This window comes from Triturus cristatus, chromosome 7, assembly GCF_964204655.1.
Source record: "Triturus cristatus chromosome 7, aTriCri1.1, whole genome shotgun sequence".
NCBI lineage: Eukaryota > Metazoa > Chordata > Amphibia > Caudata > Salamandridae > Triturus > Triturus cristatus.
Window position 1 is genome coordinate 1,290,327,253 of NC_140590.1, and position 26,219 is coordinate 1,290,353,471.

The 26,219-nt window shown below is 40.8% G+C and overlaps 1 protein-coding gene across 6 annotated transcripts in view; it reads right to left on the bottom strand.

Annotated features, from left to right (window-relative positions):
• Positions 1-25,867, bottom strand: part of SGF29 (SAGA complex associated factor 29) — a 233,083-nt gene extending 207,216 nt beyond the window's left edge. For 2 of the 6 annotated variants that reach the window (XM_085618872.1, XM_085618871.1), the window contains exons 1-5: positions 25,739-25,867; positions 24,695-24,794; positions 4,128-4,203; positions 2,712-2,784; positions 2,342-2,406 (exon numbers count right to left, since the gene is read on the bottom strand). In XM_085618872.1, coding sequence (XP_085474998.1) covers positions 2,342-2,406; positions 2,712-2,784; positions 4,128-4,203; positions 24,695-24,794; positions 25,739-25,761 — 337 coding nt within the window. In that variant the 5' untranslated portion in view covers positions 25,762-25,867. Of the gene's footprint in view, positions 1-2,341; positions 2,407-2,711; positions 2,785-4,127; positions 4,204-24,694; positions 24,795-25,625 lie in introns of all 6 variants that reach the window. The other 4 variants (XM_085618870.1, XM_085618869.1, XM_085618874.1 and 1 more) reach the window with 2 other exon arrangements.
• Positions 25,868-26,219: the final 352 nt, after the last annotated feature.

Below are 26,219 nucleotides of genomic sequence, written 5' to 3' on the forward strand. Positions count from 1 at the left end.
GGATTCCAGTGACTATAACTTGTTTATTCTTTGTATTATATTTGCCTTCATTAAAACAACTAACCCTTCACTAGTGGTTGCGTCCTCATTGTCGTGTCTGTTAAACGATCCTGAGACGTTCAGGGCGTTACAGGATGCCCCCACATTTGAAAGTACGGGTGAAGAACTTGTAGATGGAGTTCCCACTCGTGGATCTGTTGTGTTTGTCTGCTCAGCAGATCGGCTATAGTGTTTTGGACTCCTGGGACATGTTGGGCTAGGAGAAAGATTTTTTGGGGTATGGCCCATCTCCATCTGCTCTGTGCTAGCTGAGAGCTGCGGAGAGTGTGTGCCACCTTGTTTTTGTATATAGTACATGGCTGTCATGTTGTCTGTGCGGACTAAGACTGCCTTGCCTGAGACATGTGTTTGAAAGGCTTTTAGGGTTAGGAATATGGCTAGTAACTCCAGATGGTTGATGTGGAGTAACTTTTGTTGAGGTGTCCACCTGCCCTGCATGGTGTGATGTAGTAGGTGAGGAACCAGTTCCAGGAACGGTTGCCCTTTAGAAAGGTTTTTGGTGGTCCACCACTGCAGAGAGCGATGGGCACGACCATCTACCAACACCAGATCTGTCAATTGACCCTGGGCCTGGTTCCATTGGCGCGCTAAGCACTCTTGGAGAGGACGCATCTTGAGTCTTGCGTGAGGTACTATGAATATGCAAGAGGCCATCATTCCTATAAGTTGAAGTTGCATGAACACTCGAGCTGGAAGCGAGTGATCCAGTTGAAATTTGGCACGTAGAGCCTGAATGCTTGCTATCCTGGCAGGGCTGGGATAGGCTAGCGCTGGGGCTGGTATAGGCTCCCCCCCCCCACCTTAGGAACAAAAAGCATTTTTACTTTACTTCATTTTAGTTGTTTTTTTATTTACATGGCCATCTTGGATCAGTAAATTTAAAAAACTTGCACCGAAATTGTCTTGTAGACATGCATGGATAATACTTATGCCTGCTGCTGCAAAATGATGCAGCCACTGCAACAGTGTCATTCTGCCTTTTTTCTTTTTTCTCCTTAATTTCGGGCATGCTATACAGCATCTTGCTGATGCTGTAGAGGCAGCCCAACAGCGAGAACTATTGGCTTTGCCAATGCTTGTTTACTTTTGAAGTGTAACCTTCAATAAACATATGCAATGAGAAAACAATTCAAAGTAGGTTAGAGAAGTCTAAACTATAAATGATTTAGAGGTGAATGGTGGCATTATTGCCTTGTAATAGTAATAAAAAATATATATATTTTTTTTTAACTACAGACTTCAAGCTGACGTCTATAAGACTGCCTGCTCCTAACCCTACCAACACTTCAAAATGTATACAAAGGACCAATATTTTTCTTTAAGAAAGGTAGCAACCATATTACGGGTATAAGTCCAAGCATTGGTGCCAATTTACGATTCACAAGAATTTACAGAAGTTGGCCTGGAAACAGTACTCCTAGCAAACGTTTGTGAATTCCATTTTATTGGGGCAACTGTTAATGTGTATATTTGCGCATCTGAAATTCTGCTCAGCTATTACAGCTTTACATTTCTTAAAGGCCCTTCTTTACCCACCTCGAAAAATCTGTCCCTAGTCAGGAGTAAATTCCCAACCTTTTTGAGTGTAGGAAGAGATTGGAAAGGAAATGGTGAATTTTACCCAGTCCAATGTCTTTGTGCACCAGAAAAAAAAAAAACAGTTGGACTTTCAAAATATCACTGCTACATATCCGATGTTATTGTTACGACGTTTTTACATTACTCTATATGAACAAGACTGCATTTTAGGGTTTAAGCAGAACCTGAAGTGTTAATCAAATGGGAGAGTTTTGCAAGAGACCGGAACTGGTTATAAACGTATCCAAAAAGACACTTAATCTCTCGTTCTGCTAGCCCATGAAATAAAAGCTTTCAGCTTTATACCCATATTCAAGCACACAATTCACAAAGATAGGCATACACAAAAAAGTTAAAAAGCATGAAGTGATAAAGTCTCAAAATACTATGAAGTCTTTTTCTGCACAAGGGGAACACCACTCACCCTCATTGATAGGCAACTGTTGAGCACTTCCATAAAACTACAACGTATTCATTAAAATGTTTCTAATAGGCACGATAAAGCTGAACAGATCTTTCCAAGATTATATATTGACCGTATTACAGTGGAAACTAAAGGGCTCCTCCATGACTACCTTAAAAAATGCTAAGACAGGAATAAGGAAGAGTAAAGACGGGCTCCTGAGAAACCGCTAGGCCAAATGTCATTGTTCTGAACCCCCCTTAGCAAATTTAGCCACTTTGGCACATCTTCAAGACTTACCAATCCGCCGCTCATCCAGCAGTGCTTTAATCTCTGCAATTTTGTCCAAAGCCTTCCGAAGGATGCTGTAAGCAAAACATAAAAATGGAGTGGGGCTAGTGCCAAGCAAGAATTAAGTGATGTGCAAACTTCGGCTTTCCCTTTTCATACTGTCTTTTTCATAACAGTCTGGTACCAAGTGCAGACCACCCCTGCTCGCTCTACAGGTGACTAAATATGCTCCCACTGTTCCAGTTAAGATTTGCTCCTGTTCTAAGGTCAACCTTAGACCGCTGAAGGGCGTGAACTTGGAAGACAAGACTACTTAGCCATAACTCCTTGGCTTTTTCTTTTATGACCGAGAACTTTAAACCCTTGGGGTGTTACTTACTTGCATTCCGCTTCAGCATCAGCCTTTGCAGTAGTGTAGAGACCTCGTAGCTTCGTTCGATAATATGGAGATACTGCAAGAGTAGGGAGGGCAACGAGAGAGATTTTGAAAGGTGGGGAAGAAAACAAGTGAAAGCTGCATGAGCAATGAGGAATACGTATAGATCTTGAACTATCTCAGCATACCTAAACGTGGCAGTGGGGTTGATACAAACATTTAAGCACACAAGAATGAGCAAATTAGGAAAATTAAACCAGATCAACTAAGTTAAAGCTGAGACGGAAGATTATTTTTCCTACAAATAATTTAAAAAAATTAAAAAATGGACTGTAGGCTGACAAATGCAGAGTTGTGCTTTCCATAACAAAAGGCAGAGATTTGCGCCTCAGCACAAAACACGTTAAGAATTGAAAATAGCAGAATAATGAAAGGTATGGCAAGATGCCTTAATGAAGAGCAGACCATTATAGGCTCAGGAGTTAGGATCGTCATTCAAATTTTGAGGTGATGAACGTGTTCTAACATTGGATGCAACATATGGGCTCAGTCACTTTGGGTCCCCCGGGGTCATAACTTGGGGGTACAAGCACTATACCCCAAATCAGGACCAATGATAAAATATGTCACATGAATCACATGGACTAAATGCCACAAAGAATTTGGAAATCAGTCCTGCTTTTCACAGTACTAGATCACATCTGCTCCTTTTTCTCAACATACCTCTCGAAAGAGGTACCATCCTGTAAAGCCTAAAGAAGTACCAACACTTCACTGACTCTGCCCTAAGCTATTGCGTCACATTAATCCTACTTTGAAGCATCAAGCATCACTCACTTACCTTTAATCCTGTCCACCAGTGCTTTTACACTTTCTTATAACTGTCTCCATTGTTATGGCACACTTGTATCCATCATATTTTACCACCATATTGGCCTCCTACTGTTGCTAAACTGAAGCTTGTGTTCACCTTGCCCTTCCTCATAACACAGTTTAATTGTAGACACCAATTCACGTGGTCAGTCTCATAAGTACATACAAAATATGCTTTCCTAGATCATCGTCATCACTTATAAAGAGTACTCTGGGTTGTTCATTCCATAACTTAAGACATTTGCAGCCTTCCGTTTATGAACTAACTTGATTTGAACTTCCTTTAATCCTGCAGTATACTTTAAATTTGTTAATCTCAATACAAATTACCAAATCAATAATATCCTCCTTAAGAACATTCTGTAATTACTAGGAACCAGGTTTAATCTACTGCCATGAATTCCAGGTTTGAAGCCTTCACTGTTTTTCCTCAGTCTATGTTTTCTGGGGGTGAGGGGAATTCTCCCAATTCTTCCATTATTCTTAGTCTATCTGGTCTCCAGTAGCAAAGAGGACAGTGATGCTTTCCCCTTGTCCTTCACTTACTTTTGTTTTCCGTTTGCATGCGTTCATGAGTCTTCTGAATGTTCACCAGGTTGTGTTCGCTTCGCGATCTTTCTTCCTAGAAAAGTGACGAGATACAAACATTACACTATTTTACCACAAGACGTTCATCTGCTATAAAGGTTCTAAAGCGGCACAAGCAAATCAGATTTTCAATCCAGGTCAAAATTCCTCTACACAGTACATATCTTGCTAAAACACAAAGAGCAATTTACAGACTCAAAGCCATCAGCTATCAGGTCATAAGTGCTCTTTCACACCCCTAGCAGAGTATGTGAATTTAAAAGGAAAAAAAGCAGCACACCTCCTGTCAACTGTTGAGACAAACCAAGGGATAATTTCCTTTTCCTGAACTCAAAATAATTCTGTCTCAACCCTTTACCTTATCTACGTGTCCAGCCCTAACACTGCTACAATTCATGGACTGGGATCTGCAGAGATGCATACGCTGAATCCCACACTCAACTCACAAGGAGTCTGTGAAATGGGTACAAATCCCATTGTTTTCATTTGAGAGTAGATATTCCACAGTCCCAGTTCCACAGCACCATCGCTATGAGCAACAACGTATGCTCATAAGCTTGTGCTGATATAGGACTGACAAGCCTGCTGCGAGCCGGTAGAGCGGAAGCCGGAACGGGTGGGGGTGTAGGAAGTGAGGGACTGCACGGAGTTTAGCAGCAGCTGTACCACAGCAGGAGCTGCGCCTGACTGTACAGCTGGTTTTGGAAGAAGCTGCAAAGACAGCAGAGGGCAGCAGCACGAGTCCGCTCTCGCTAAACTGCGTTCTAGCCCGCTTGATCTCCGCCCACCATGCTGCCTTGCCAGTGTGCTGCCCCCTGGAGTGCAGCGGGGGCCAGGTGCACATGGGGAACTAGTGGTTAGAGGCTTGCCACAGAAGGCCAGATGTACGACGGCTTTTAGCAAGTTCAAATGGAAAATCGGGCCGTTTGCTACCGCTAAATAGCCTTTTTACATGTACTAACCCTATTTAGCGTGTCAAGAAACTATTACCGAAATAGGGTTTGCGAGTCGCTATTAGGAAGGGGGTGCCAAGGGTGTTCCCCCCCCCTTACTAATAGCAAGTTGTAAAACAATCATAGTTTACCACCTACTTCAAGTAAGTAGTAAGCTATTTGCATATGGGAAGGAATCTCCAGGTAGCACAAACGTTTTTTAAGAGCAGGCAGTGGTGCCACAGACCACTGCCTGCCCTGAAAAAATGAAACAAGTGTTTCATTTTTCTTTTAGAAACACATCCAGTTTTGCTTTAAAGAAAAAGGACTGCATTAAAAAAAAAAAAAAAGTTGCTTTATTTAAAAGCAAACAGACATGGTGGCCTGCTGTCCCTAGCAGGCCACCATCCCCGTGTTATTGCTCATTCCCAAGGGCCGTAAATGGCAACCCGACTCATGAATATTGATGAGGCAAGTCAATTGTGGCCCCATTGGGTATCACGAATGTGTCTAAGACACATTAGTACATTTCATTTTGAGAGTCTCTAATTGCAAGTTGAAATAAATAAATCACAATTAGAGACATTAAATGATCGTACATCTAGCCCAGAGTTCCCACTTCCTGCAGAAACTTTGCCCAACCACAGAGAACTGCTCCCTCGTTCACAGAACAAATATCTACTAGCAGATGTAGATTATTAGACCGCATCACATCCAAATTACCAGACCCTTCTGGAGGATTTGTTTTTGTCCAAATAAACTTGCCGGTCACCCAACAGCACTGTGTCATGAAACAAACTCATTAAACCTGCACAATAAAAATCCAGGATTAAAAAAGGTCCTTGCGAAAAGTAAACCCAGCTCACAGATGTTAGGCAGCCTCGCCAAGATGGCAGTATAGAAAACAGAACTCATCTAGAAATTATTGGCAGATTAAACCATATACTCCTTCGTCTGTACCCTTCACATCTTCAACTCTAATCAAATTAGAAGAAATGATGAACAATTTATCACCGAAAAAAGTTATGGAATAGGGGTCAATCCACTCACTCAATCTCCAACCTTAAGAGCAATGGAGCACCCAGGATTAGCTTGCCTGATCAGAAAAGGGCCCGGAAATAATTAGGCAGTGCCTCTTCACAAAATTGAAATGCTAAGGATAGCGAAATGCCATGCTGGTTTAGGTCTATGGCACATTCTCCATCTACAGAAGAAAAGTCACAAGCGGTCTGGGAACTACTTTTTGCCACTCTAGACACAAAGATTAAAGCACTGGCCTATCAGTCAACCAAATCTGAAATACAAATAGCCTTAATAGAATATCTGGGGCAGTATGCAGCTGCAATAGAGGCCAGAATAGAGTCTCAACTTATATAAAACAATTTGATGCAAACAGGCATCTCATCTGAACTAAACCAGCACACTTGCTCATTCACACCCATCATAGACAAATTAAGTTCTCTACCCGCGGTTTTGACCTCACTAGCGGAGGAAGATAAATTAATCAAAAATACAGAGCAAGTACAGCCAACAACAGTTCTGCACCAAGAATCAATTTGTAACCAACAACTGCAGATATCCTCCGGCAAAACCTAATTGGAAACCAAAGCAGAAAACACCCAAGCTAGGAACAATCAACTACAATGAGTGGTGAAGGTACAACATACTTCTATCACCTATAAACCATTAAACTTGCCACTCCGGACAATAACATCCCCCCATTAGTTGCTCCCTGGGACTTAAAGGTGCCTCTGTTAACCAAAAAGAGAACAGACAAGGATTTAACTCTGAAACTAACCTGGCCAGAGAACGACAATCATCTTTCAAAACTCAAAAAATATTAAAAAAAAGTAGCTCAGGAAACTTAAGAAAATCGATCAAAGCAGAGAAACTAAAGCAACAATAAAAAAGGAACATTGTAGTTTTTTTAATATATCTGGCAAGGAACTTAAATTTGATAGTGTACACAAACTAGTTAATACCAAGGGGCCCCATAAGAAGCCACTACTGTTCAACAAACCAGCTTTATTTCCACCAACAACTACTTTGGAGAATCGTCATGAGTATCGTAACAATTAAAGAGCAGGGACACATTATGCAAACAAAGCCGATATGTAACATGCGACCAAATTACAATCAATCCAAATATTTTTAAAAAACCTGGAAACATCAAACATTCATAACTAAGACACAATTCCCCAGACATAGCTCCTTGAACACAATATGCAAAGCAGAAGTCACAAAAAGGAATGGAAAATACCTACACCTGTACTGTTATCAATACAGCAATTCCCTCAGCAAAGTATGAGTAAGAACCCAGCTAATGCCGACAAAAACTATTCCTCGTATCTTGGAAAAAATCTACCTTAATCACTCTATTCCAACCCAAAAATATATCAAGGAGTCGGGCCGACATCTTAAACAGACAAAGTATAGAAAAGCTACTGACTGCACAAGAACATCTAAGGCATTTTAACACCAAAACATTACAGCCACTCAGTTCCAACATCCAGTTCCAACCATTTATTACGCAGGTAAAAAACACAAACTGCCCTACTTACACTAAGAAACAGAGGAAATCGCTAAATATATACTATCGAAAAGACAAATCTTCTACAATTGGGGGAATCTCCATCATAAAGGAAGTACATGAACGCTACCCTGTGGTCTTTCAAGAAGCGACACAAAAACAGTATATCCAACAAGTTTTTAATAGCCAGAAAATTGTATTGGTCCACTTCAAGCAACCGCACTGAACTACAATTTAATTACAGTCACCTGAGATTTCATATTAGAAAGACTTCTAAAGATGATTCAAAGGGCAGAGACCACATCAAAATATGGCTGTTGGAATGGATTCCCAGGCGTTTTAAGTCAAGCAGCCAGTAAATGAATTTCAACAACTCCAGCACAATTAGCCCCCATGGCACAGAGTGAAGCCTAGTCAATTGCAACTTTACTTGTTGTGGAATGTAGACAAATGTATAAAATAAGGCAAGGCTTATGGACTACCACCTTAGTTGTTTCCATGATTTTATCCGCATGCAGGACACATGGGGTGAGACATCACAGCCATTACCTGGATAATTAGAATGCTACACCCCAGCACAGAGATCAAATAGAATGGACAATGTCAGAGGGGGTCACAATTTGTATAACCGTAGCAAAATTTTATTAGAGATCGATAACTCATCCATGTTGGTGATCTTAATCGAGCATTGGGAATTAACCAGCCAGCATCTCCAGTATAATTAACTTGTATGTAAATCCATCGTCTAAACTAAAGAAATAGAATGTTAAAACCATCACCAGCTTGATGGAATTAAAATTGCAATAAAAGGAAATTCATTGGATACTTACAGGAGACTTCTATTCTAACCTAAATAATTTCATGATAAGAGGCACTCACTACAGTATGAACAATGCAATTTTGTAGAGATCGCTGCAAACCACATGCCAACAGACAAAAGACACCAATGGAGAACATCTGCTGTCCATCTTAGAAAGCCCTCCTTGTGGGCTTTAAATGGTCGTTTTGTTGGTGATCAACCCATGTCACATACTCATAACTCAACCAATAGCTGTGCAGTACTGGACTACACCTTTGTTTCTTGTTCAATTTTCTTACAAATCATACTCTTTTTCAATCTTAAAGCGTTATGAAAGTGATAATTTTCCAAAATACTATCACTATACAAACCCTTATTTGTATACAGTTATAGCTATAGGCCAAGTTATGATGACTAAAGTATTAAAAGGATACAATGTACTTTCAAAGCAAAAGGTGGTATATGAAAAGTGGAAACACACACATTTCACTGGCCTACTTAACATCAACGACAAACAGTCACCATTTGGTAAAAGATAAAGTCTTCATTACTAACTTATTTAAGTGGAAAAGGGAAACAACAAGAAAGATATATGCTAGACCCCTCCGCCCCCCAAACCAGGTTAATACATTGTACAATCAATCCTTGAAGAGCACTGGTGCCCTACTAAACAAGGAATTCAGAAAACTAACAAATGAACCAGAAAATGAGGCCTAGCACAAATTGTTAATGAACTACGCAAAGGATGCAAAAAAAAAAAAAAAGCAGTCTGGGTGGCCAAAAAGATTCTAGAGAAAGAAATGATTGCCTAGAGCTACAGGTCGTCACCATAAGCCAACAACCAGCTAAATGTATGGCAGACGATCAATAAGAAAGTCATCTTGAGGATGCTCATGCATGGCAAGTAGGTAGTTATAGTTAGAACCTAGTTTCCATAGGAAAAGCGTTTTTTGATTTGCCAATATCTTTGGCGCCGTTTGACAAATCTTCGTGAAATTTTCAAAACTAATTTGTCGGCCCTCTCAGTTCCTCTGTTCAAAGTTTTGGGGTGCTTCGTGAAGCAGGGGGCGAGAATAAAAAGGGTGTCCCAAAGTGCATTTTCTCCATGTTAATTTCCATAGGAAATTTTGGAACAGGCTAGCCCGAACTGCTGAACGGAATTACATTAAATTTGGCAAAAAGGTAGCTCTTGGTTCAGAAAGCACCCTTTTTAAAATAAAAAATGGTGTAAATCCATTCAGTAGTTTTCGAAATATTAAAGGAAAAAGAAATATAGATATCTGGGCGGAGCCTAACCACATATCTCTTCCCCAGCACGACCTTCATTCTAATTGGCTGCCAACACTCCAAACCAGGAAGTGTTGCCAGCCATCTTGTGCTTCACCTCGAGTGAAAATCAAAAAAGGTGAGACATACATTGCAAACGAAACAAGCATTGGCATAGCCAATAGGTCTTGCCTTTGGGACCTTATCATTTTTAGCCATGCAACAGTTGATGTTGCACCAAGGATATTGTGCTGCATAACTAAATACTTATAAGGTCCCAAAAGTGAAACCTATTGGCTATGCAAACGCCTGCACATTATTGCCTCAATTCTAACCCAGTAAATACTCCTTCCGGAGTCAGTAAAATAAGTACAATTGAGTCGATTGACAGTAAACACTATACTACGACTATTAATAATATTTTATGAATTGTATGTGTTGCTGCAGAACACGGAGGCCTCATATGGCAACCACGAAAAACAATGTTAGTAAAATCTAAGTGATGGATAATATACAAAGGGAAAATAAGCACTACTTAGTGCTCTCTTTGAAATCAGACATCAAAGAAGCAGAGTTAGGATCCTGTGGAAACTAATCAATGACCTGAACCAATGACCTGTCACAGGAGTAAACACTAAATAATGTAAAAATTGACGAAAATATTGCATGTCCCAAATCTTTGGCAAATCAAACAAAAAAACTACAAAACCCTCAGTTTGCGTATTGTACAGCAGGGGGTGCTTTTGGCACATGTGTAACAAGCGAGGTGTTGCTTTTGTAACAGAGGAGTTGCTATTTACCTCGGTGTTTTAATTACGCGAAGAAAAGAATTGTTCAAGCCAAGTCGTTTATAGAAATTACGCCGTTTGTTTCTTAAAACACTGGATAACAACTGCTTTATGCCATTTAACACAAAAACATTGTTTTCTTATTTAGACTTAAAGTACCATACATAAAAAATAAATGCAAATAACATGAGCAACAGGAAAAACATCCAAGTCAATAGACAAGTACTTAAAATGTGTTGCTAGTGGTCCATTTAAGAACAGCAGCAGAGCGTCCCTGTACCGCCACTTGATAAGCATGCAACTCTAGCACCTGAATATTCAGAGCAATGGCTTAGACCCAAGTATAATTCAGATGAGGGAAACATTACCGTAATAACCAACAAAACACGCACATAAACCTGAACACGTACCACTGGGGGTCCGGGTATGAGGATGCTCGTGTTGGAGTGAGAAAACTATTAATTCTACCGGAATGCGGGACCAAGCTAAAAAAAAAGACAGATTTTTCTGCAAATCGCAGCATGAGAACTCATACGGAAGAATACAAGGCCACTCATTAGAGTCCTGTTTTGCTGCGATAATGTATGTTCCAGACCCGTAACAATCTAAATAGTCCCTGTAATACGTGGTAGAGTCCTGAAATTTGTTCAGCAGCTGTACCATGTGATCAGTACATCCTGAATGAAGTGATGTTCTAGAGAACATCCAAAATTAAGTGATGTAACCGAGAAACTCCTTTGTATCTCGAGGAAACTTTGCCACGACTTAAGGAGCAGGTTTGTTAGAATGCCCGTTACAGCTCCACTACAAAACCAAAAAGACATGACAAATACACCAGGGCCACAAAAACAGCTCAGCAGAACGGGTAAATGGAATTAATGCGAACATGAAAAATCATGGAAAACACAGGGGACAGCAACAGCTCTGAGAAAGCTAGTGTAACTTTGGAAAACAGCTAGGGCCTCTTTGAAGCAGAGTAGGATATTGAATGGAATAGTGCCTCGTGGTTACCTACTAAGGTTACATGCTTCCATGAAGCAGTTTGTTGAGCAAGTGTGCGTTTTGTTAACAAAGCTACAACACAAACACACAAGCCCACGAGTGGTGCGCGCACATACATGTTTTTTCATAAAAGAGTGGTGCGCGCACGCGTGCTTTACTGAATGCAGCTGCCATCGTGCCCGCTGATGCAGGCGAAAGTGAAAACCGCGGCCGCGGTAACCTGATCCACGATAAGAAATGCAGCGCGCAGCTGCTCGCTCCCGAGAGCCTTAGCCGTGGGAGTTAACTTTTGGAAGAGAGGTGGGACATGCACCAGCCTCTGGCCATTTGCGAAACCAAAAAAAACCAACTGATTTGGGCCGTGTAGCACTGCACGGAATCCTAACATAACTAAGAACAAAAAGTATGACGCTGAAAAAAGAAAACGAGTTTTTCAGTCACACTGGGTGGAATCCTGGCCATGGCTAGCGCTGAAGGAAAGTCCGGAGGGGGAAGGACCAAAAATGTACTGCACTATTTGCCAAAAATATCCTACTATAGCACTCAGCTATTCGGGTTCCGGTAGGAATGCATTCTTAAGTGGATGTGACCAGTTGCGCATTGAACCAATCAGAGCTCATGAAACTAGTAAGGCACATATGACATGTGTTTCATGGCACCGCCAGGAAATGAAAGAAACCGCTTTGCAATGTCAGACTCCTACAGCGAGTACCTCAAATTCCAGTGTCCCTACAGAGCAGCCCCTCGTCATGCAAGCACTGCAAAAACTGAAGGAAACAGAAAGAAAGAAACTGACCATCTTGTTTAACAATGATTACCTAATTGCAAAACAAGGTAAGCCACTCTCAGACATGGACACCCTATGTAGGGCTATGAAGAAAGCAGGTGTGGATATAGGAGAAAATTATGCAAACCGCGAAAAAGCCACAGAGTTCATAAGATGTGAGGCGGATATACTTCGACAGGACATCAAAAAAATAGTTTCAAATTCTCGCTTCATCTGCATTATTGCTGACGGAAGCACAGATAGTGCCATCACTGAACAGGAAACTGTGCTGGTCAGAGTAGTCAATGGTGGGAAACCCTACACTCTATTTGCAGATCTTGTTCCACTTGAACATGCACATGCTCAAGGAGTTCTGGACGGTATAGTTAAAGGAATCAAAAGGTTATCTTTGGATTTAGTAGATATGAGGTCTGCAGAACATCCAGGTCCATCACTAATAGCTGTCAATTTCGATGGTGCTGCAGTTATGATGGGATCTAAGGGAGGGGTTGCAGCACTCCTAAAGAAAGACATTCCTTTTCTTCTTCCGTTCCATTGTGTAGCTCACAAGCTTCAGCTTGGGATTCTAGATGCTGTAAAATCCCATCCCTCTGTTTGTCAGTTTGAGCAAACTTTGAAATGGATTTTCAAATTCTATTGGTATAGTCCTAAGAGGCTAAGAGATGCCAAAGAAATTTCAAGAATAATTGATGAAAACTTTGCACATTTCACTGATATTAAACAGGTTAGATGGGTGTCCAGCAAAACCAGGGCTTTGGCAGCCATGCAACAAAACCTGCAGACAGTGGTTCTACACTTGGGACAGGTCGCAGCTGGTAGTGATGATTCTGCTGCGAAGGCAAAAAAGTACCTCTCAGTTGTTACTACTTTTACATTTATAAAAAACCTTTACAGTCTGAGAGATGTTCTGAAGCCAGTGTCTCAGCTTTCAGAATTCTTTCAGTCTAATGAACTGCTTTTATTACATGTTCCACCTGCTGTAGAGAGGTGTGCGTTGACCCTAGTAGGCCTAAAGAGTGAGCTGGGTGAATATATGCAGCAGTTTAACAAACTGTACCACCCTGAAGAAAAGAAGTTTGGACACATTTCTACTGATGGCTGGGAAATAAATTTATCAGGACACTGCCCACCAGCAGCAACAGTCCAAAGTGACAGTGAACTCATTGACAGTATGATTAAGTACATTGATAAGAGGTTTGAAAATGTTAATAGCATGCCAGTTCAAGGTTTTCAGGCATTTGATTATACACTGTGGCCAGAAAGTAGAGAGGAGCTCTATACATATGGGCTCTCTGATATTGAGGCAATTCTACAACATTTTGAGGTACTTTTCACCACAGACGAGAGGTTAGCAATTGTAGAGGAGTTTTGTGGACTTAAAACCCATATGAAAAGCTTTCAGACCAAAGGTATTCCTGTATTGCTTGCATATTCCACCCTGCTAGCAACAAAACCTTACTCGTTGACTAATGTATTAAAGCTTGTGGAGATGATGTTCACATTCAGTGTATCTACAGCAGAAGCTGAACGTGTGTTTTCTGCCATGAATATCATTAAGAATCCACTTAGAACACGGTTAAATCAAGATGTTCTCCAAGACCTAATGCTGCTTAAGGTAGAAGGACCCAACTTTGAGGATTATGACCCCAGCAGAGCTATTGATCTCTGGCTTACAACAGGAGGCACAAAGCATGTGTGCGGACATAAAAGGCCACATGTATCATAACTGTTGAAGTACTATGAGTTTTAGAGCATCCTGCCATGCAAGATCGTTTATTGTTGTATTTCTATACAATTTCTATATGTTTGGATAAAAGGGATTATAATATCGCTTGACAAGTTTTCCTTTAGCATTATTATTGCACAGCATTCAATGGTTTACTGATTTTAATAAAGCAAAAATATATTAATGTTTCTCTGTCAGCCGGAGCCCTTAGGTTTGATGTGGAACGGGGGTAGGTGGGACAAGTGGATTTTACAGGACATGTAGATCTCAGTGGCATTTTGTCCCTTGGACAACTAGATTATTTGGAAAATTCCACACCCCTGTAAGCAATACCCATGCACTTACAAAAACACCCAAGCATTCAAAAGCACTCTTCCAATCAGCCAGGAACTATTCATGCAATGATGTAATATCTCTGGGACTACCCAAACAGTGCTCTTATTCAGCTGTCCACTACCCATGCACTACTCCGATCACCCAGATACTAGCCATACAGTTATCGAAACACTCCACCAATACTGAAGCACTTATAAAATCAGCATACACTACCCTTGCACTCTTACAATCATCCAGGCGCTACCCATCCACTCAGGCAATCATCCAGGCATTACTCATAAACTAATACAATCACGCATACATTACCTCTGCACTCATGCAATCACCCAAGCAGTAACTAAGCATTTTCAAAATCACCCAGGCACTACCCATGCACTCTTCCAATCATCCAGGCAGTACTCATCGACTCATGGAATAACCCATGCACTATCCATTTACTACTCCAATCACCCATGTACTACCCATGCACTCCTGCAATCACTCAGTCACTAGCATGCACTTTAAAAATCACCATGCATTATGCTTGTACTCCTCCAATCACCCAGGCACTACCCATGCACTCACCCAGGCACTACCCATGCAAGGAACCAGGTATTACCCACACACTCGTCCAGTACCAGTCAGCAAAAAGCTGGGGGTGCCCAGGGCACAGAATGACTTTGCTTCAAGGGCTATTTCTGCACCTCTGATGGTTCTTTCTGCATATCTCTTGCTTCTTTCTGTACCTTTCTTCCTCTTTCTGCACATGCCCTACCTATGTAGGCATAGTTAGAAATTAGCATTTAAAAAAACCTTAGAAATTCACTGAAAAAACCATAGGTTTCAGGGACGTTATAGTTAGTTGGACGTTTCACTCGTACAAAACCAGAGAAATTGTGCTGTTATAGTTAGTTGAGCTAACTATAACTCGTGCCCCCGCAATGCACTGCTGATGACGTCACATATTACATCACTCATGACATGGTCAGTGACATCACTGATGACATAATCCACGTGAACATCTGATGCACCTCCTCACAGCCCAATATAATAATATAACGTTTAGTACATCCACTCTAAAATACAGACTGCCATTCTTGAAAGCATAGACACACCAATACCAGGTACTACATACCCACTCACTGATTCATAGCTCTACACACACATCTACACCCTCATCCATACAGTCACTCATACATGCAGTCACACATCAATACAGCTACTATCATATGTACTCATACACCCATACAGACACACACACCACCACTCACCTGTAGAGTTATTCACACAGCTGGTCAGTAATGCAAAGAATCCATCACACACCCATTTACTTCCCTACACAGTTATACACACACCCCCTCACTTATTCTTACAGATACGAACACATACTTACTCTCTTCTGCAATCACTGACACAAGCACACACTCATCCTTACAGCTACTCGCACAATCACTCAATCTCACATATAATCATTTATATACTCTAACACTCACATATACTACCTTTCACATATGTAGTTACTCACACATGTACCACTGAGACAACCATTCACTCACCAACACAGCTATACACACACCCACCCATATAGCCCCTCACAGATACACTCTTGAACCCATACACCCAGTAAATCACCAACTCAAACATCCATACAGGGAGTGTCACACACACACTACCCACTCAATCTCTAAGACACCCATTTACGTACGCAGACAACAAATCAAAAAGCCATGTATAGATACTCATATAGCTAATTACCAACCCAAGCAGCCACTTTCACACCAACTGACAGACATTCATACAGATTAGTCAGTCACCCATGTATTAGTAAGACACATTTAATCACTCACTTATACATTCATTCAGACACTCATATACACAATCATTCTTCAATATACCTTGGTAAATATATGTATAAAACATATTTAAACTCTTTAGAAACACTCAGTCACTGGATGAGGTCATCAGTGATGTCACTGACCATGTCATGAGTGATATAATATGCGACGTCATCAGCAGTGCATTGCGGGTGCACAAGTTATAGTTAGCTCAACTAACTATAACGTCCGAATTTCTCTGGTTTTGTGCGAGTGAAATGTCCAACTAACTATAACGTCCCTGAAACCTATGGTTTTTTCAGTGAATTTCTAAGGTTTTTTAAATGCTAATTTCTAACTATAAAGTCCCGGAACCTATGTTTTTTTTTTTTTTGTGGAAAAAATTAAAATAAACACACACACACACAGACACCCGCGTGACTGCCTCAATTGCATAATTAACGGCTGCTAAAAGTTAATGAGCGAGTGATTATTGGGAAGAGAAGGAGCTAAATAAGGGTCTCATCATGTGACGCGGCAGCAGAAGGAGGGGGGAAGCCGCCGTGGCGGTGTTCCTCGCCTGGAGAGGGAAAGTTGCTGAAAAGTAATTCTGGAAATTTTGAGGGGGAAAGAGAACAAGCACGCGAGTGGTGCGCGCGCGCGCCACAGCAAGACGTCCGTTTTCAATTATCGCGCACGCGTTTGGGCAAGATAATTGCAAACAGAAGTCGCCCGTGCGGGTAACCGCAAGCAATAGGCCGTGGGCGGAGCAAAGGCAGGACATGCGCCCGCCTTCGCCCAATTGTGTGCTGTCTTTCTTAGAAAGATGCACGCAAAAGCCAATAGCCTGTGACAAAAACAAAACCACACGCACGAGCGTGTAGTGAGCTTTCTGAAGCCCCTTACAATAAGTCTCGCAAGCACCGCATGCACGCTGCACTATGCTCGACCTAAAAAGGTAATCAAGGATTTTTTTTACTCTAAAAATGGAAACTCTTATGAGAGTGGCAGGGGAAAAAAATTAACTTTTATATTTTACCAATCGATCGAGCCGAAGATCGGCTTCCAAAACTATTTAACCCAGGTGACAAAGCCAACACATATATTTGCACTGACTAGACTCAGAGTAGGAATTGTACACAATCTAGTCGCTTTCCCTGCAATGAAATCCTGTCCCCAAATTCTACCCCTTGCCCATAGGACAGGAAGCCCAAGCATAGCAAAGTCCACTTTATGCCATTTTGTGATTTTTACTTGAATTTTAGGAGTCATTATTTAAAATTGTTTATTATTAGTGGATCTTAATGATCCTGTGGTCTGTAGTAACGTTGCCTCATTTATTTAAAAAGCTATACATGTAAGGAAAAGCATTGTTCTCTAAAAACTAGTATGTATTTGATAAGGACTTGTTCTATATAATTTGCTGCTAAAACTTTTTAAATTACTATTTTTACTTATGTATTTTAATTTTGCAACTGCTTTTATGGTTGTCTGTAAAACGGAATAAAGCTTATATTGATTGACTGATTTAGGAGGATTAAAAGTCAAGTACTTTGTTATATATGTTTACTTCTAACCCCTCTCATCACAGAAATCTGTAAATGTATTTAAGATATTTTGAAACCCCACTGGGGTGCGAGAAATTAATAAAGGATGATCCACAAACAAGAGAGCCAGTATAGGAATTCAATTAAGTCTATGGAAATCTTGAATACAATCACTCAGGGAGCTTAGTGCATCATTGATATAGAAAGAAAATAGGGCAGTCCAAGACACATCCTTGGCGTACTCCTCTCCTGATTGTCATGTACAGTGTTCCCCCACTTCACTTGGGCATAATTTACTTCATGTAGTCTTACTATGATGTTTAACAAATCCGGGATCATACCCATTTGCCTTAAAACATACCACAGTTTGTCCCTTGGGACTAGGTCAAAAGGCATTTTAAGATTTACAAAAGCCACATACAAATGGTCTTTTGTGAGCGTGAGGTATTTTCAGCATATTAAAGTAAACCAAAACATCTAATCTACTGTGCTAATCCTTTACTTGAAACCAGCATGCAGGGTGGATAGCATATTAGCTTCAACTACCCAGTTTTGCAATTTATCAAAGACTTGGTGACAAAACAACTAAAAGTTATCGATCAAGCTTATTGGGCGATAGTTCCCTGGAATGCTTCGGTCTCCTTTTTTGTAAACAGGAATGACTTCAGCTTCCCTCTAAGAGTCAGGGATACAGTTGCCTTCCGCTATTTTATTTGATGAAAGTTTGATGCAAGTGACCCAGACCAGTTGCTCTGACCTCTACAGATCACCCGGTATTTTGTCTGTGCCTGGGGCCTTTCCGGGTTGGAGAACGTTAATAGCTCTATGTGCATCTCCTAGTGTGAAAAAAGGGAGTAGTTCTTTTGGACCATCAATAGAAGTTTCCCCGCAATTTATCAATAAAACCGAAATAGCCTTGGGCATATCTGGTGACTCACTGGTGGATACGCGAGCACTATACAATGGAGCAAAACATTTTATCCAGATGTAGGTTGGAATGTGGGTTTCTAAAAGATTTGGGACAGCTAAACTTCCATGTGCAACTATATGCCAGAAAGCATTGGTATCCCTAGCTCTAGATGCTTTAAGTAAGTCAGACCAACTAGCATCTATCCATTCCCGTTAAGTTTTGACCACGTCTTTATGTCTTCCTCTCATGACTCTAATCTTCTGTACGGCTCCCTGTTACAGAGCCAGGATTCATTCAGATTTGGCCTTGCTATGTATAGCATTATACCAAGTGGAAGTACTCGAGGTGGATGAATTACTGGGTCGATTTTCAACAGTGCCTAATGTTCATCAGGTGCTTGACAGGCACTGATGCAACCCCATAAAAGAGCCCTCGCTAGATGAATTATCAGCTAAAGTATCAACAAATGTATGAAAAGTATTGTAAATGAGACATGATATCAGTTTTGGTTGAGAGCTTGGCAGAGTTTATTGTTCTTCTATTATTACTAAGAGATAGTTATATTTAGATTGAGTAAAACTAAGAGTTTTGCTAGGAAAGAGTGTTGGTTTGATAGGTTTAGGGAATAAGGATCACTGTCAGTTCTTGATCGAACTCTGAAATCAGACATTATGTACCATATTTCTAGATCAAATAATATATAGTAAATCCTACTTTTACTCCTTCCCCTAAAGAAAGTGAACTCTCTGTGGCTGTTCGATTCGGATCTGCCATTGCAGGTACATATAACGAATTTCCGATGGAGGGAGTTAAGTCCTAGGCCAGCTGAGGTCAATTTTTTGAGTGGCTCTGCATCCAATCTGGGTGCTTCTGGAGCCATCCTCAGAATCCATAATAGAGTCTATGTGGGATATAGGTTCAAACATTGCATTCAATTCCACTGCGATAATTATTGGAAATTGAAAGGGCCCGTTGGAAAAGGGGGCATCAAATTTTGCTAATGTGTTGGACTGCTTATTTGGGCTCAAACAGCGATTATAAATGTTATGTATGTTTATAGTTGTGCCATTAGAACCTCTTCAAAGCAACCCAATCGATGGATATTGGTTTCATATTCAAATTTAACGCAATCTGAATCCATATTAGAACACCGCCTGTTTGAAGGCCAGGTCTGGAGGGTAATGCTTCAACACTGTAACCAATATATCCATTTATATTTACAGGAGTTAAAAGACCAGATCTCTTGAAGTAGTATGATGCCAAATTGATTAAGAAATTCAACCCAGTCAGGACCGGACAGCCTAGCACACAAACCTGCAATATTCTAAGATAGCAGCTGTAGATCAACTGTACCCCCCTATAGCGAAATCAGATAAATGGGGAGGGGGGGGGGGGGGAGAATCCAAATCTGGAACATCTGTAAGGGATACATTGCCAGCTATAAAGACAGCGCTCTCATACTTAATCATCGATGAATCAGGTTTGAGTCAAACTTTTTCAGGTCTTGTTGGAGCAGTGGTACCCCTTGGTTGGAATAAGTTTATCAAAAATCCAAAGATTCAGCTTCAGCATAATGCGAAACCGGGTCATTAACATCATTAGTCCTTCAACTAAATCATGACCATTTAGTGTAAGCTTAATAGAATCATATCCATTTGATTGCTCAGAGACGTTGGAGCTAAAATTATGTCTATTAATTATGGCGACACACTAACGTATAAATCCAATCCAGTGAATGGTCTTATTAAAGAGTGCCTCCATGTCTTTCCTTTGGCCTGATCTCAACTTGGGCACATTTATCATGAAAAATCACAGCCCTCTTATTAGAATTTTCCTGGGGGAATCAAAGCTGGGCAATTATGGAGGGACTTCACCACCACACGCAAGGGTCCTCTCGGTGTAGGTTGCACTATAGAATTATGGCAAACAGTGATGGGCTAGCCCACCTTTGTTTAATGGAATAATCAAGTATTTGGCCTTGGGATTCAAAGGCTTCATCAGTACATTATTGCATAAGGGGGGGGGGGGGATGGATTCCTTAGATTACTGTTATGAAGGTTTGAAAAACTCCTTACATCGGGAATCCTTCGTTGAGTTGGGTAGAAAAGCCTGTTAACAGCTCCCTTAATAGGAGGTAATGGTTTAGTGTGCAAACATGGGTGATCTGAACCATCTGGCTAAGGAATCAGCTGACCACATCAATAGACAATTCTATGTATCATATTGCCCACTCAAATCCAAGTACATTCATGCAGGGCTGCGTCTGTTTGTTCACACAATGAAACACCCATGCTCACATGCACACTTAGCTTGTTGTATATCCACAATGCCTTCAAACATTCCCAATATGTCCTGTATAGGCCAAACTAAAAACACCACAATTTAAACCAAACACTACCTGGAAACATGATGCAAGTCAAAGCGTTTCACAACCTCACTGTAGGAAAAAACACTTATTTGACATGGTCACGCACACACTTTTTGCCTGGTAACTGATGTGATTTCGACTGGAAGTGCACTGGGCTCCTGCTAACCAGTTCCCCAGTGCTAGAAATCTTTCCCGAACTGTACAATTTGTTCCCCCAATAGGCAAAACCTTTAGCACTCTCTGTAAGCCCATAGTAAATGGTACCCCTGGTACATAGGGCTTGAGGTACTAAGGAGGGTTCCTAAGGGCAGCAGCACAAATTGTGCCACTGTTAGGGACCCCTCACCAAACACATGCAAGGCTGCCATTGCAGGCTCCATGTCTTGGTGCAGACTATGTGAAAACACATGTCACTCATCCCTGTGTAATAGTTTGTACACACCCTGTTACACACTTCAAGGTGCACAACACATGCCCATAAGGTTCAATCAATAAAGTAAAAGGTTTTGCATTCTATATTCTTAAACATTTTTGGTAGGATTAATTTCCATGCTTTATCTTTTAGTTCATGATCATTATTTTCAGATATTACAACTTTAAAATCATACAACACTCATGATACAATCTTCTAATTACATTGTAATACAAACAATTGATATTCAGGGTGTATCCACTGCCGTGTTCCCAAAGCATTTAGGGAAGTCCCTTCATCAGGGGAACTCTACGGAGGACAGATAATACATGCATTCAAGCATACATCCCAACCAAAAGTTTTCAGAAACATAACAGGTTTTCCCATCCACCGTGGTTTAAACAGGAATCCTTAATGCAGTTGTACAAGATTATTTGTGTATTTACAGTGCAAATCCAAAGCGCCCATGATGTTGCTATGTCATGCCTACTCACAAGAAAATCCAGCCAAACCTCATTAAACATAACGTGTATTCATAACTCCAACTCTGCCAACCATATAACCCGGGTGAGAGGTGTCTCCCAATCTGTCAAATGCGGTGTACAAATGGAATTAATTACAGAGAAGATACTGGTCCTACCTAGGCATTGCGTAATTCAACTGATTGAAAGATGTAGCAGACTCTGTAAAACAGCATGAATACCCATCAAACTACAACGCTTAACATATTGTTATGTGAATTACATACAACATAAACTTACTAAGTCAGCAGCTGTGAGCAAACACGTCAATGGTCACTATTGCTTACGCCGGATTGCCAATTCCTAAGTGACAAACACGGAACTCAGAACAATAACGTGACTCGATTATCCATTCCGTGAGATTTTGGTACACGGTTCTGGTACTTACTGCAAATCGCAGCACCGCTGTCTCTCCCGTGTAAACGCCGAGGTGACTTGAAAAAAGTGCTGGGTCTCGCTGGGTTAATTACGTGTTATGTGAATGTGTACCTCCTGTTGTTAAGCGGTGCACAATGAATAGTGAAAACAGACTTTTCTGAGTTCCGTAATCTTGTGATGTTATGCAATAGTAATAATGGGGAGTTGCCCAAAATATCAAATGAAAGAAAAAACTTAATTAAAAGTGAAAACTACAAGAAATAAATGAAAGAATGTGTGGTGAACGAGTATATTACCCGACGCGTGACCCATCGCCCTAACCACTAGCTGTGTTCTACGCAAATAATTTTGGTCATCCACATGTGCAGCAGGTGAGAACAGGGTGTGCCATTACCCAACGGATAAAACATAATACATTTAAAAATTCACATCAATTGAGGTTAATAAAAACAAACTACTACAAAGTTTAATGACTCCATATTCATAGTGGGAAGAGGAGTTGGCCTATTGGCTAGGGCGGTCGACCTCGAATCTGGGGAACTGGGTTCGAGTCTCGGCAATGACGCTAAACATCCTCCGATTCTGGACAAATCACAATCTCCCCGTGCCTAACAAAAATGAATGTGTCCTCGTGTAATGCAATAGGTTCTACGCTGGTGGTGTACTGTCGGTGCTGCCTTGAACCTTGTCCACCGCTCACCTGAACTCAAAGATTGGTTCCATAAGTTGCTGTACTGTACCTGTTACAGAACATGTTCTTCCTTTGATAAGATAACAGCATAGAAGTAAAAAATTGCACTGCGTGCACTTTTTAAACTGAAAAGAATTTATATTTAAAAACGTTCTTACCTGAACGTTTTCTCTCTGTTACCTAAACATATATAAAGACATTTGCTATTTTTATAAATCATGTGGATCTCCTTCTAGTGTTGTGTGTCATTTATTGATCATTATGTGTATTTGTAGATGTCTTGCACTCTCTTGTGTTAAGCCCAGGGTTGCTCGACCACACTACACCCTAATAGAGCCCTTTGGGGTTGCATAGAAAGCCCCTGTCCACTTATAACGGAACCACTGCACTATTTATGCTATATCAGATTATTGATATATCACAAACAGCCAGCTTCCTACACTCACCAGGGTTATAAAGCACTATACAAAAGACTGGGCATTAGGACCACTAAGACCAGCACTTTAGACCTTGCAAGGGGTACGAAAGCCACTATATAAATACCAATGTAATAAGGTAACAAGCATTGGCACAGACATTATGTCTGGCATGACTGCCTGTCTTTTGGCTTTGCCAACGCTTTATTTCTTTTGTGTAAAATGTATTGGGGGGGGGGGGGGGGGGAGAGATCTACTGGGATCCTAACCAATAAAAAAAAATAACGTTGGCTAAAATCTGATTTTTTTGGTGTTAAAAAAGAACAAAAAAAGTGCATTGCCAAAATAGTCTCTTCACGGAGGGGAACTACTTTGTGAGATGATGTGCTACTAGTAAAAGGGCAGAATGCCATCACTCACTTTAAACTTTGCCAGTGGATGATGCGGGCTGATACACTGTCCAACACTGTAGTGGATGGAAGAACAAATGAGAACACAGACACAACAGACCAAAGGATTAAGAGGGCTGGCTGAAAGCCCCTTTGAGTAGGTATATATTATAACTAGTTTTATTAATTTAAAAAAATATTGGCTAACACCGTCCCTTAACAGGCGTTCCCACATTCTTGATTTACAGCCGTTTTTGAACGCCCTAAGGGAGGCACTGGAGTTTTCCTTCACAAATTTTAAAAAATACTAAGAGGATATTCATAGTGAGAAAGGTTTATTGTTATTATTCTGTAATAAAAATGTGTTCTTTGTACAGCACTTTTAATCAAAGCACCTATAATAGACATATTTATAGTAATGCATCAGTCATTTTAACAAGGTACTCACGTCACTTATCCTAATACTCAATTTAGCATAGAAAGCTGAAAGTTCGAGTTGACTTATGAGAATAAGAATGTGTAACAGGTCAGCAGTTGATACACTACACATTGAACTTTGCTAAGATGCATGTTGGGTTTCAATGGTAAACTGCAACAAGTGAGAGACAAAGGTATTGGTTAGGAATGCCTCTAAAAAACCTGTCTGTGCAGGGAGCCACAGTTACAAGTTGGTCAGAGATTACTGCACTTGGCTATTGATGGATGCTATAAAGGTCAAACCTTGCAAAATTTCCTTGCGGGAAAAGACAATTGAATACCTGGGCGTACACGTTACGGCCAATGTGTAGGCACAATAGGTATGTGTTTAGATCACTGGTAATTGGGGTCAAAGAACAAAAACAATATATGCAGTATAAACACTTGAGCAAATTAGCCAAATGGCTTTTTGATGCTATGTATCTGGATAATAAAACAGCTGCCATGGTCATCTTACCTGTGTTTGCTTAATGAGCTGGTGCAACTCGCCTAGCAACTCCGAGATACGCGAATCCGCTGACACTAGCGCCATGGCAGCATCACTCACAGCGGACACCCTGAAAAGAGAGTATATAGAAAATACTTCAATACAGCCATACACAATTGTAAAGGGAACAGGAAATACAAAGTGTCCCTTTTTATTAGGGTGTGGAGTCTCTTCAGACAGTTAGGTTAAAGATATGCACCTGGCCAAATGGCCGTAGGCTACAAATAAAAATAAATAATAACGAGAACACCGTAGAATGCAATTTGGACACTAATGATGTGGGGGAAATATGAATGGAGCCGGCTACAGAGTTGAGTGAACCCTACTAAAAGGCCAGGAACATTGTAACTCTAAATACAGAACCACTTGCCACACTCACTGATAAAGGGCCCACACCTACCAATAATCCAAACGTATGGAAACGAAAGGAGAAATCGGTGGCAAACGGCTTAGTAAAGTGTCGATCAAATCAATATACGTAAATAGTGCTGAAAAACAGATTTGCGCTATTCTTTATTAAATGAACTACCTCCAAATGAGAAGAGGTCACACAAAGCTTGACAAAGGAAGTCAGTGATCGGTGGGAAACCCCTTAACTATCCCTTACATTTTTTAACTAGCGCCCCTAACATATGCAAATAAGAGGGGCAGAGTTGACATTTTTGTTCACGAAATCTAATAAATACATGCCAATGAAGTGAGATGTTATTATGTCACGTTCATAAAGGTAAATTACTATATTCATATGCACATGGAGGGAGGGAAATGGCAAATTAATCCCTACTTAAAAAAATATAACATCAAGTATATGTTAAAATAATAGATCAAAGGCGAGTGAGCCTTTATTTCGTCTAAAAGACAACCCAAAGTGTGCAAATGAGAAAAGGGGATCAATGTGAACCTTTAATTCGTAACTAAAGGGAACATCCCAAATATATTTAAATGAGGAACGGGGTCATTGGCCGAACTCCCTTAAAAGCCCAGCACCCAGGTTGTGGGAGTTGGTATATTCGCCTTTTCCTCGTGTTGGCGTTCATTGCTGCTGCTCCTTTCGATTCCTTCTCTCCCTCCTCATCGGCGACACATCGGACGCACACACCGACGACAGGCTCCGGCGCGTACCAATGACGATTTGGTAGTAATAGTGTCTCAGCATTATGTAGCCCGCATGCGCCAAACAGTGTATATTTAGAGGACAATCCTAGCAGCCCTCGCACATGCGCAGTAGGTAGAAGAGGCGCTACAGCATTCACTAGGAGCGGTCTTATCACTTTTCTTACTGTAGGTGCTGAGGTCAGGGTTTCATTCAAGTGGGACGAAGAGAGTGGAGAGTCACGAAAAAGGGCGTGGCCTATATACGTAAGGGCGTGGCTTAAGCATGTTAACCAAACTTCACATTGCGCATAAATGCCAACATTTTAAAAGAGAAAAGAAGTCGATCCTAAAAAAAAATAATCAGGAGAATCGAATGTATTTCCCATACTGACTCCCATTG